The sequence below is a fragment of the Sarcophilus harrisii genome, chromosome 2 (assembly GCF_902635505.1).
Source record: "Sarcophilus harrisii chromosome 2, mSarHar1.11, whole genome shotgun sequence".
NCBI classification, from domain to species: domain Eukaryota; kingdom Metazoa; phylum Chordata; class Mammalia; order Dasyuromorphia; family Dasyuridae; genus Sarcophilus; species Sarcophilus harrisii.
The window spans coordinates 254,650,469-254,664,187 of NC_045427.1; the positions used below are offsets into that span (position 1 = coordinate 254,650,469).

General features: G+C 31.7%; 1 protein-coding gene across 2 annotated transcripts in view; it reads right to left on the reverse strand.

Annotated features, from left to right (window-relative positions):
• The window catches only part of AQR (aquarius intron-binding spliceosomal factor), a 96,350-nt gene that overhangs the window by 17,286 nt on the left and 65,345 nt on the right, over window positions 1–13,719 (reverse strand). For both annotated transcript variants that reach the window (XM_031952035.1, XM_031952036.1), the window contains 6 exons: window positions 12,450–12,559; window positions 10,009–10,144; window positions 7,477–7,686; window positions 6,810–6,947; window positions 3,191–3,262; window positions 1,202–1,389 (listed from right to left, as the gene is read on the reverse strand). In XM_031952035.1, the coding sequence (XP_031807895.1) occupies window positions 1,202–1,389; window positions 3,191–3,262; window positions 6,810–6,947; window positions 7,477–7,686; window positions 10,009–10,144; window positions 12,450–12,559 (854 nt within the window). The remainder of the gene's footprint in view (window positions 1–1,201; window positions 1,390–3,190; window positions 3,263–6,809; window positions 6,948–7,476; window positions 7,687–10,008; window positions 10,145–12,449; window positions 12,560–13,719) is intronic.

The following is a 13,719-nucleotide window of genomic DNA, read 5'->3' on the forward strand; positions in this document are numbered from 1 at the left end:
AAAACAAATTTAAAAATATCCCCATAAAACAAAAGATTAATGATTTAAATTCCTTTCAGATCTACCTTAGAGAAATTTTTCAAAGACTATATTGTTTTTTGACATTCATCTTGCCCATTTTGCCGTTATTCATCCTAAGAATAATTCTTTCTTTCCTAGTGCACTGGTTGTCTCCTTCAACTAAGGGCACAGTCAGCTCCATGAAATTACAGTGGCCACAGCATCGCTATGTTCAATAAATTACCAGCAGAAAAATATTAACATGTCACCTTCTGGGAAAGTATCCAGTAGGCTTTCCTCCATTGGGGTAGGACTGTCTTTGTTTCCTGGTAAATGCAAATTGCCATATGCTAAACATCAAACAGCCCATGTACCATACACAGAAGGCAAGTCATACTTGTTTGCTAACCTTTGCATTAAATCCTAATATGAATTTATTATTGTCACCATCATGCAACACTTATTAGTGGATAAGTTTTGGGGGGTATTTCTCATTTAATTTTAAAAGAAATTAGCAAACTATTCAATTAAAACAAGTGAAAAATGCAAAGTCTCCATTATGCTATCTAAAAAAGTTTGTTTCACCTGAGTAAATTGTTTGCTACATAGCATTTAAGAAGTGCTCAAGAAATGAATTAAAACATTATTAAAAGGTCTAGATGAGTAAAGCATGAACTTAAAATAATATTCCATTTTTAAAAGGTCAGGATTTGAGAAAATAATCCTGAAATAAGACTTAGCACTGTTACAAAATAGAAAATTAATGTTAGAGAAAAGAAAGAGATAACAGGCTCTAACTTACTCAAAGAAGTGTTAGCAGGTAAGGACACAGAAACCATTTTTGTTAAAACATAGATGATGATTCAAGATGATTTTCCCAATAGTCAACTTTGTCCAAAAAAAAAGAAAAAACCAAAAAACCAAAACACTTAAAGCTAAAAATAAGGAAAATGAACAGGAATTTGGCCAAGGCTATCATGCAGTAAACCTCCTAATCTGTGCTAATATTAGAACCTTATGAGGGAAGATTAGAAGCATCTGAGCCTGACTCCAGTGTGTCTTCCAGTATTTGCTACTGACTCTAAGCCAATCAATTCCTTAGTTTAAAATGCTTCTCTTTTCAGTTAAAACAAAAAAGCAAACTCAGAATGCAGCATGTAGTAAACAGATAAACTATTTTTCCTTCCTCTTTTTCATTTACCTCGCTCGGGCTCGTCCTTGGGCATCAAGGTCCACAGTGGGAACTCCCACTCTAACAAAACGAGTAAAGAGTGATTGTTCCATGTTAGAATACTTTTGAAAGGCCATATTCTTAATGACTGGAGGCAACTGATGGTGATCACCAATCATAATCCATCGTTTAAGTCTGCTGAAACCGTCTTGTGGGTTCTAGAAATGTGAAACAGAAATGATAATGGCATCACGGAAATGAAAAGAGATTTTATTTACAAATGCCTAAGGCAATCTTATCATAAACCTGCAACTTGTAACTCCATTTTCTTTTGCCTTTAAATAAGTACAAATTCCAATGATATATCAATAAAGTAACCTTTAACATATCCATCTAGCCCGCCCATTACTTTTGAGGTCCCCTAGCAAAGAGTGATCCAATTAATAAAAATTATATTTTCTAATGATGAATAGAGATTTTGAAAAAAAAAAAAAAAAGAATCAAGTCATCAATACTAAAATTTTTACAAGGGTAATTTTAAAATATCACAATGACATCAAGATACATGGTATGTAAATAATTTGGGAATTTAAAGTTTACACAGTCTAGCTTCAAACTTTCCAGACTGATTTATATGATTATCTACTCTAGCCTAATTGGTTTATTTACTGTTCTCAATACATGACATTCCATCCATCTCCTATTTCTCTGCCTTTCAGTTTAGTTGTTTGTGTCTTGGACCACAGACAGCTTTATAGTATAACCTTGGATGAACTTTATACCTGAAATTTTTCACTTTCCTGTTATGCTAGTTGAAATTCCACTAATGCATTTAAGTAGGTTAGTGCACACCCTATTGTTACATCTAAAATTGTAAAAGTTAAGTGAATTAGCTGAAACCGGACTGATATTCCTTCTAATATTAAGGATAATTAAGCAATATTAAGGAGAATTAAGCAATTAAGTACACAGAATGTAACTGTGATACTTGCAATATACTTCAAGGACACTTCTGACTAGGGAGCACAAAAAGGAAGAACAAGGATAAATGTCAAAGGGAAATTTTGCCTATTTCTACATTTTATACATAATTAATTCCGTGTTCAGGGAAACAGCATAGACCTTGTATGCCTAAGCTTGATACTATAATTATGAGCTGTGGGTTTTTCAATCCATATAGTTCTAGATGGAAGGACAATGTGACATAGTAGATAGAGAGCAGATCCTGGAAAAAAGACAGACCTAAGTTTAAAATCTGCCCCTGAAAGATACTAGGCTTCAAATCATTTAGTCTTGGAGAACCTCAATCAATTCAATAACATGAGTAGTTTCCTACACTACTGAAAACATAGGTCTATATCAAAAGAATTCTTAGTTATGAGTTTTTGGTTTTTTGGGTAATCTGGGGCCTAACCAACATGAATATCAGGAAAAAATCTATCCTAGGTTTCAAATAACTGATTAAAAGTTAACTACTGAAACAGAATGGGGTCTCGCAAAATGCTTGTATTAATAGAATTGGAATTCCAAATTTTCTTTTCAAAACTCCAATTCTAAAGGGCTGTTAAAAATTAATGCACAGCAGGAAACACTTGTATCTCAGAATTTGGCTTAGGACTCTTAAAAAAAAAAAAAAGGCAACTTGAAAAACAATTCTAGAAATAACTTTGATGAAAGGAAGAAATTAAAAATAGCTTGTATACTCTCCAAAGCACATAACAATGTAATTTTCTTTATTACAGTTACCATGTCTTTTTTCAAAATACTTTGCACAGATAAAATATGAATTTTTAAGTGAAACTAAATACCCCCTAAGCAGCAGAACTACAGAGTAATCAGTGGATACATAAAAGGAAGTTTACAAACTTATTACAGAATATTGGAAAGGATGAACAAAACTGAGAATATATAATTGTGGCAATCAGCACCATCAACTACTGCGCAGTTGCTTTTTTACTGATAACTCCCCCACCAAAACCTCAAAGTATTACGTTACTTATTTCACAGTTGAATTATTACCTGTAAAAGAAGGGGTATAAAGGTTTCTATCTCCAGAATCTGAGCAGACTCTTCCATCAAGATGTTATCATACTGAGAGGTTAAAAAAATAAAAATAAAAAGCTTATCAATAAGAAAGTCATTAAAAAAATGAGAAGAGCAATCATTTTAGAAAAACAGAACATTCAAACAGCAAATATGATTCTTGCTTGGCAATGTTCCTTTTCAATGTTTTGATTTTGGAAAATATTAAAGTATCTCTCAGGGATTCAACTCTGAGATTTCATATATCCTTACTAAATATACAACCACTAATGTCCCTACAGTCAGCTCTTAAAAACCATCAAAAATCAATTTATAACTACATATGCATCTTTTATGGATAGTTCCTCCGGGTACAAGGAATAAGATGAAAAGATAACCATTTACTTCTTTATTCATGTTAATGTCTAAATAGTCTTTTAAGCAAACGTAAGAGGATCCCAAACTTCAGTATTACGATCTCATGAAACTTGAACGACCAATAAATCTATCTATTACTTGTCAGGAACATTAGTAGGACCTGAGGATTCAAAGACAAGAGTAAAAAGTAGAATCTAGCTCAGTTATGTGTTTTAACGGCATTTGAAGACCCATTTCTGAGATTCTAATGTCATTTACTAATTGGAAAAAGTTCATTCCTTTTTTTCAGGCTAACCCCATTGACCATTAAAACTTTGGTACCACATGCTTTAAGGCTTGTTAGTCACTAACTAAATCAACTAGGTCAACTAAAAATAATCACTTAATCAATATTTAATCTTTTGATCTCCAATTAGGTTATAAAGTTTATTGATACTGGTGGTGTAGGGTTCATAATATATTGACTTTGTTTAGTGTGGTGGTAAGTGGCTTAAAAGTGGAGGAATTACTTCTTGATAAAAAAAAGTCTTTAATAAAATTCATCTGTCATAAGTGGATGAGCCAAAATATATTTAAGAATTCTGTTCCTCATGCATAAGTGCTTAAATTCAAAGTGGAAATATGAAAGACGAAAATTTGCAAATTGCTCCAAGAATATCTAAAAGATTTCGAAAATCTTTAGTTCCAAGAAAACTCTTTAGTTCTTCCAGCTAAATGTTTCATGCTGCTGAGGTTAAGAAACTCTTACTTTCTCTATTTATTTAAGAGACACTGAATGGAGATTAAATGGAGTTAAAGTCTTCAAAATCTTAAGAACAACTGTGCATATTAGTAATACTGCCATCTCTGGCAACAAAGTAAATCAGGTTGTGGCCAAGAATACCCCAAAAAATAAAAAAAACCTAAAACACATCAATAATATTGATCCTTTCAGGTACATCTCCAATACAGAGGGACTAATTATCAGGATGAGAATATGGTAATTACCTTTCTGGCTATGGCAGCTCACTATCTACTAAGTTATAGAGGAAATGCAATTTTCATTGGTGGAGAAAGTACCCACATGAAAGAAATGACAAATATTTAAGTACTTTTACCAAGATTAACAAGCTCATCCTATGTTGCACTCAATTTACTTTAGTTTTCCAAACTAACAGGTATAGAATCTTTCCTCTGAGATGACAATAATTATGATTCAATCTTGAATTTATCTTCCATAGAGTTCAAATCATTTTAAAGTTAACTCCATTAACTACCAACTGCTTTGCAGAAAAATGGCAAACATTAATTATAAAGCAATACAGATGGAGACTTGGTTCAAACACAAAAGTTATGAGAGTTGCACAAAAATATGAAATAAACAATAGGGTTTCAAATAGTCCCCAAATTTCAACTTCCACTAAATCATTAGAATAGGGGCTACAGATAAGTCGTTCATAAACTTATAGACTAACTGGCCTCTAAAATCTTATGCCTTTAACAGATGATTAAGAAACTGTAATTTGTCACTTAAGATATATGATTGCAGGAATTTTCCACTTCATAATGAATAGTTATTGAATAAATAGTAGTCATATTCCAACGTTCTTTCCATAGCTTTTACTTCTGTCATGGAAGTTTTCAACAATCATCTGATTAAAACCATGTCACAGGAAATGCATCAATACAAGTGCTGAAATTTATCAAATGGCTTACTTTTGAACAATGTCAAATATAAAAACTGCAAAGTTTTCTAGTTTTTTTTTTTTGGGGGGGGGCTTGTATCTGAATTTTCTTGGCTATATCAATATGACAATTGATTAACCTAAAAATGTAAATTACCTGGCCTAAAAATTTTTTAATTTTAATTAATTAATAGATAGGTTTGCATTAACTGTCACTATTTGAACTGGCTATTAACAAAATAAATTTAAAATTGTGTTGAGTTTAATTTTGTAAGAGATTTTTTGACAGAGAAAGGGATCTCTAGAGGTGATTTGAACCAGAGAAACCAATCAGAAGCAGGAATTTACTCTAACCAGAGCAAAGAACTACAAGAGATGTTTCCAGAGACCCAGAGAACTATATGAAATGAGGCCTCCATGAAAAATTTTCTTTTTTTTTACTATTTACTTTTCCCCTATACGCCTTTATCTATAAGGTTTCCCAACCAAAGAGAACTTTTGTCCATTTTCATTTTGTCAACGAGCTGATCAATCTCTTTCTTTTTTTCCCCTCATATTGTTTCCTATCATAAGCTCTATGGTTAAAAACCGTTCATGAAGTGATTCTTTATATATCAGTCAGAGATTCAATAAGGAGACTGCATCTCTCAATAAAATCAAATGAGAGAATGAAAGAAATGATAATTTTTCTCTTATGTTGATAACCAATTAATGAATTTCCACTAAGATTTCCCCTCCCTCCCTCTATTTCCTCATTCAAAAATCAACATTGGTAGGCTATTCAGACAGCCTCTGAAGTGCATGACTGATAGCGACATGAAAAAATGCAAGAAACACACTGGGAAAACAGATCTGATCAAAAGATAAAGAAATTCTAGTCTAGGAGTGAATTCTGGTCCATTGTGTTTTAGTCAAACAGATCTGAGTGGAAGTGGATTCCCCTTTATGTCTAGGCTGCCCTACGCTAGTATAGTTCAGGAAAAGATAAATGTTTCTTTGTCTAAGATTGAGTATTCACAGTCATATCCCCCAGATCCTCATTAGAATAAGCCCACTTCTCATCATAATATTCATTCTCTCATTACTTATTAACCAGTTGGAACTGATTTCCACCCTTAGGAATACCCACTCTTCTAAGGACATGTAAGTGTTGGCTAGGTTCCATGAGGGATCTTTGGTTTAGGAAAGATGGTCAATGACCATCCTTTTATTAATCACTAGCTAGTCATAATTAATAAAAGTCTAATTACCCAAAAACTATGTCTCCAGAACTTTTTATATGTCTTAATTTGACATTTCTTGATGATTATTATGGATAACTAGATTTTTATAGACCAAATTAAGTGTTCACGAATTATACAATCTTAACATTTAGAAAATACCTTCAAAGGGATCAATGACAAAAAGTTCTAAATATGAACTGCAACAAGAAATTAGAAAATTAGGTTCCCAAAATATGAGACAATCATCATCATTATCATCATCACCCCCCCCAAAAAAAAAAGTTAGAACAAAAATGAAAATTGAAAAAGTTAATTCCTAGAAAACATTTTTTATCCAAACTGAGTTACTACCTTGAAACCCAATTCCACTAAGTCATGTCGTTTCAAAGCAGCATGAGTACAAGTCATGGCTATGATTTTGGCCTCCTTCACCAAAAGGTATTTAGATCTGTCTAGTCCACTGCGAAGTAGTTCAAATGCTCTGAATTCCTATAAAAGAAAAGGGTCTTTGAGAAAAACAAGCACAACACTTCAACATTATGTTTTCTCTATGTACTAATCAACAATTGAGAAAGATTTAAAAATAATATTCAACCTCATGATGCCATCCACCAGGAAATCATGACCACTGAATCGTAGCCTACATATTATCAGCATTAGGCACTGAACAATTCCCATTGCAATATGGAATTGGATTTTTAAGCTTCAGGATTCACTAAGTTTTTTTATGTAGGAACACTTTATGAGAAAGGCCAAATACAAAATAAAAGAGGGGAAAAGGTTGTCAAGAATAGATTCCGCTCTGAAAAACTCAAATGCAAACTCAATAAAGCATATATCAATCAATTTTCTTATTTCCTTTCTTAATAAATTTTGCCCTAAAAATACCTGTATATTCCCAACCATTTCAACCATAGGTAGCAATCCAGTCTTCCAATTTTTGGCACTTTAAAAACTATTTCATAGTAAACAACAAAAAAATTTTTCAAAAAAAGCTAGTGAACTTGGGAAGCCTCACCTCAAGTTGAGTAAAGATTTTCTTAATATGTCTGAAACACCCTTCAGCAATTTCCATATCTTCTTCATAGGATTTGCTTTTGAAAATGGGCCGAGGAGCATTTGCAAAATATTTGTGAAAAGGGAAGAAGCTGGAGATTTCTGTAACATCAGGCATCTTATTACTTTTGCTTTTTACTTTACTAATATATTCTTCCCATCGAGACATTACCTGTAAAAAACAAAGTTTATATCAATCAACCAAATAGGATATTATTATGCATTTTCAAAAATAATTATAAAATTATGAAAAAAGAAGAGGCAAAGCAAACTGGAGGTCAACCAAGTAAGAGGGGGAGGAGTCTGTAGTAGGATTCCAATGATCACAAAAGTCTGCAAAGGCCTAGAACAATTCTACCTTTTAAAGTACTTAGCCATAAAATAAAAGTCGAAAATAAAATAGAGCTTTTTTGCTTTCCTCTTGTCTTTAAGATTATCTCTCTGGTGTGGTTCCTCATCCTACTCTGGTCATTTAAATAGTGGTCTTATTCTTTCTCAATGCCGTTCCATCCCAATGGCTTCAATAATACACGATAATGTGTATATAACTACCAAATTTGTAGTTATTATCAACTACTCTTAGAGCTCCAGTCCTGCATTACTAATTGCCTGCTAGATTTATCTGAAAGTCCTCCTGGCCCTTCAAATTCATCATCTTCTATGACTCCATAAAACTTTCCCAGAAACCTTACTCTAATTTTTATAAATGGCACCCATTTTATCATCCACTTAACTAAGCTTTTAAATGAGGAGTCATTCTTGACTCTTTTTTCTTCTTTACTTCACAATCTAAATCAGTGCCAATTTCTGTTTCTATCTATACATTATATCTTAGAGTTAGTCCCTTTTCTTCATTCACACTGCAACCACCATAGTTTAAATTCTTTTATCATCTAGATTCCTAATCTTCCTACTATATCACTATGATCAATTCACTTTCAGCAGTTCCCCACAACTAACAAAATAAATGATTGATTTGCTGCTCATTCTAGCATTCAAAGAAATATACAACCTAATTCCAAATTTACATCTTTTATTTTATACTACACTTCCCTCCATATATTCTAAGATTCTACCCAAATTGGCTCCTAACCATTCCAAATTTCTCTTACCCTTTCTCATTTTTTTTTGAACCCTCGAATAGACTCTTTTTTCTATTTCTAATGCTAGGTTTAGGGTTTCTATCACCTTTCCAGGCAAATCTATTGCTGTCATCACAAGTTTTTCCGATTCTCTCAGATGCAAATGATCTCTCTCCCTCCTCAGACTTTTCACACCACTCTTCCTGGATCTCTCTTTCATGCTAACTGCACATTCCTTTGCAGCACAGTAATTTGTGTATTTGTCCTATTCTCAATTGCACTTAACACAGTATTATCCACATGAAGGCTATAATGAATGTTTAACTAATAACCTATTTGAGTTAAAAAAAAATAACAAATAAAATTGTACTAAATTCTTTATTGTTTCTACTACAAATCGTTGGGTTTGGGTCTAACTATCTATAGTATTTCTAATTGTTTTAGTAACTAGAAAATGGTCTGAATTCATGTAAGGCATTTTACTTTTATTAAGATTAACCCCCACCAATCCAACCAAAAAGGAAACTTCATCTCTACAATGAGGATATATATTCTTATGATTCTTTTAACATTTAGCCCCACTGTGTAGTCTGTTTTAAGCAACACTATATTTTCAACCATTTAAAGAAATAATTGGTTTCTCTTCATTAGTTGTTTAACAAACATTGAAATAGTTAGTTACTGTCCTAAACATTGCCATCAATAGCATGAACAAAAAAATTACTGATATTTTCAGAGCTTAAAAGAATATTCAGATTGGAAACTATGCCAAAGTCACGAAAAAAGGGGAAAAAAACCTAGGGCACTGGCCTTTCAATAGATGACTCATTTGGCAAAGAGAATTAAAAATAATAACCCAAGCATTTAGCAGTCATAATTATATCTTTGGTTGTAGTTTGTATTCTCAGTTACCAAATAGAAATGCTTTCAGAGTAAACAAAGTGGTTTATCTAAATCTATATACCATAGGGTAAGAGGTGAAAAATTGGAAAAAGAGGTTTGGCAATTATTAATGCTGTAAAGTTACCCATGCATATAACCTGTAAATAAAAGGCTATTAAATAAAAATTTTAAAAAAATAAATAAATAAATAAATCTATGCCATATACATTCAAGTACAGTAATAAATATGTCTAAAACCCTTTTTCTTGAGGGAAGTAGGAAAGTAAGGGAGTAGAGTGGATAGAGAATGAGGCCTAAAGTCAGAAAGACCTGTATTCAAATCCAGCCTCAGAGACCTACTAGCCACATAAACTCTGGCAAATCACAACCCCTATAAATCTCAGTTTCCCAACTGTAAAATGGCAAACACAGATTTGTTGGGAGAACAAAATGAGTCTATATTTGTAAAACACTTAGAACACTGCCTGCATATTACTATGCATTGTATAAATAAGTCCTTAATCTCTTACTTGGTATAAGAAGAAGTGGCCTGCTGTTTCACAAGTGTAAGAGACATCCCCTGGAACTCCCAAACTCTCCTGCAATCTTCCAACTTCCCGCAAAAGTTCTAACCTTCGAGTCAGAACATAATTCACTCTTCCATACCTGGAAAATGCAATTAAGGTAAATTGCAAAATTGCATAACGAAGAAAGTTTCCTGGAAACTACTAGGAAAAAAATTCAAAAGTATCATGATACAATTAGAAAACACAAGAACTGTTAAAACAAACAATAAGAAGAATAAACTTTAACAATACTACTGATTGTGGATTTCTTTTCCACTAGCTTATCTTAACAGTAAACTGCTGCTAAAAACAAAAATTATTACAAAACCTTTATACTAGATTTTAAAAGAAAGTTAAGTCATTATGACAAAGGAATGAGTAAAACTGTATTCATATAAATTAATATTTGTATTTACTTGGCTAAGATTAAGAGTCTGTAAATAACAAAAAATTCCATTAAATTTGTTGATGTTAAAAATAGTTCTTTTATTATTTAAATACTATTAGGTATGATGTCAATTTATTGTTTTAACATAATATTATTTTTATTCATGTATTCCCTTTCTCTCACTAATTCAGTTATAAAATAATGAAAATTCAGATTTCAAAGATTAGCAGTAGGAATTGGGAATGTGTAAATTCCAGTGACTACCTACATAATTTCTTTCTTTTCCCCAATTCAAGAGGAAAAATAACTGCTAAGGAGAAATTATGTGTTTCAAAAAGCATAATTACCTAAGCAGATTATGAATACAGATAATTATCTTTGTAACATACAAGGTATATTAATATTTCACTTATTTCTGTGTACAAAATCTTCCACAACAGAATTTGGAGAAAAGAGGCAAGGAAGTTATTTATTTCATAATATCTTTTCAGAAATTGGTAACATTTCCAAAGTGCTTTATGATATTTCAGGAGAAGAAAAGTATAATATATTGCAGAATATTACAGAATGTTAATACAAAACAAAATATTACTAGAAAAACTAGATTATTTTCAGTATAATTCCTCATAAAGAGTAGGAAGTTATTTAGTCCTTTCAAATGGGATTAACATTTATTTTCTATGTAAGAGTATCCTCCTAATGAATTAAATGTGTTAAATATCAAAGCACTTAATCAAATTCATTTTTTAGAAACTCAAACGTAAGATCATTTGAAAACATTTTATTTCTATTTCTATCAAAATATTCTTTTTTAACTATTCATCCTAATGTAACATTATAATTACAGTATTAGACATTTAAATAGCAACTTTATGTTCACTTGACTGTTATTAAGTTTTGGAGAAATACCCATTCTGGAAAATTAGATTTATTATAAGTAAACAAAGATGGAAAGAAGTCATACAGCACCACTGCTGAGCCAAAATTACAATTCAAGTTCTAAATTCCTTAGTCTCTAGCTTTAGCCAAAATCCCCTTCAATGTTGACAAGGAACCACAGAGTCCTATAATCCATAAACTCAAAAAAATGCCATATTATACTTCAATATTCCTATAGTTTTGTGACCAATGTGGTCAAAGGCCAGTTAAAATATTTGAAAGTCAGAGGCAGCCTAGATGGCGCAGTGAATAGAGAGCACCAACCATAAAGTCAAGAGACCTGAGTTCAAATGTGGCCTTAAATATTTAATACTTCCTAGCTGTGTGACTCTGGGCAAGTCACTTAACCCCAATTACCTCAGCAAAAAAAACAAAAAGTAATATACTAATATGTTATATATTAAGTACATAGAGTTGTTGGGTAATTGTCTGAAATAATGTTCTGGAAATGTTTAAATAGAATTTTAAAATCATGCCCTAAAGCAAAAGGAATTCATCTCAAAAACTTAGTCAATTTGCAAATATTAAATATAAGTTATTATGACATGAATAATCAGAAGAAATTTAAAACTACAAAACTGGCATGATTTTTAATCTTCATTCTGCATTTTATTTTAAAAGTCAACTTTTTAGCAAAACATTCAAAACTATATCTAGAATATATAAAAGAATTAAGTATTTGGATGAAACAAATGAACAAGAAATTATAGAGTTTTAGAGTTAAGAAAATTTAAATGACCAAAGAAAATTTAAAAACGATCAGAAAATAAGTGACACCTTGGAACATTCAGACAATGAACCAAACACCACATGCCAATTCTTCCAGTAACTGAACATGTTTAAAGAAACAATGACAGATGGCATCTTGCCCAGATGAACAAAGGAGAATCAGAATAAAAAGAGCTCCTAGCTCCCAGTCAATGTGTTCCCCCAGTGCATTTTGCTAAAATGCTTTCACAAAAAGTCAATTAATTCCTCTTTTCTCCTGGAGTTTCTTTAATAAAGAACAAAAGATAAAATAAAATACTCGTGCTAGCATCTCTACTGTAAAAAGTCAATCCTTAACTCATTTACTTACCTGCTGAAATCTTTTTCTGTTTCCAGTTCTTCCTCTCCATGACCAAGACGAAGAAGGTGGCGCTCATCAATGTCTAAAGCCATGATTTTCTCAAACAACTGGTTCAGGGCCTAAAGATCAAGAGAGACAGACAATTCTTTCAGAAATATTATTAATTTGTAGTTCATCAGACTAGAAAAGAATAAAAATACTATTTGGGAAGAAATCAAAACTACAGTGAATAGTAATATAATTCTTAAGTTAGTTACATCATTTAAACCAAATAGAATAAATTCCACTTCTTTACTCACCTAGCCATTAAATTCTATATCTCTAATAAATAAATGGGGAGAAAAAAGCAAGCATCACTTGGTATAAATTTCTGAAAAAATGAACATGTTGAATTCTGTTTTGTTCAATTAGCATTTCTATAAGCTGCAGAGGGCAGGCAGGTAAAATATTCAGTAAACTTTAAGGAGCTAGAAAGAAGCCAACTTTTATTATTATAATACTGCTATCCACGAACTATGTGACATTATTTAAAAGCTACTACTTTCTTCAACTGATTTATACAAAAAAAAAAAAAAATTCCAACAAATTCACACTGACCAGTGGACACCCCCTTCTCTCACCCAAAAGTACAAACAACAGAAAATATTCCTTTTAGGCTGCTTTGCAGAAAGGAGTTTGTCTTAATTGTAAGCATATTTTCCAAAACATTAACTGATATACTTTTCATGTTTTCTATCTTCATTACCAGTTCAAATACAATGCAAAAATAATGAAAACAATCACTGTTTCATTGGGATTTAGATTTCTATACAAAGTTGATAAAATTAACAACTTTAAATTTCTCCTTCTAAATAAAGAATGGCACCAAAGTCTGCCTACTCTTCCAAACCCACTTCGAAGCTTTAGCTTTGGTATGAAAGAAGAGGAATGGCAACAATCCAAATATTTAATACTTGTTACATTTAATCTCTCCTAACATGTTTTTCTTAGGACTGAAATTTATTCACGTCTTTGTAGATTTCTTTTCACCTCCTTAGCATTAAGCTATTTGACACTAACTGGTCTTCTTGACGTCAATGTGACTTAAAAAAAAAAAATCTTTCCATGTAGTATACAAGGTAAGAAAATATAGAGGTAGACAAAAAGGATTCAAATTCCAAGTTCTAGTGCATCTACAGTCATGATGCAAGTCACTGAACTTCTCTGAAACTCAGTTCAAAATAAATTTATATTACACTATTCCATATATTACTCTAAATGATGATTAGATATGTTACAT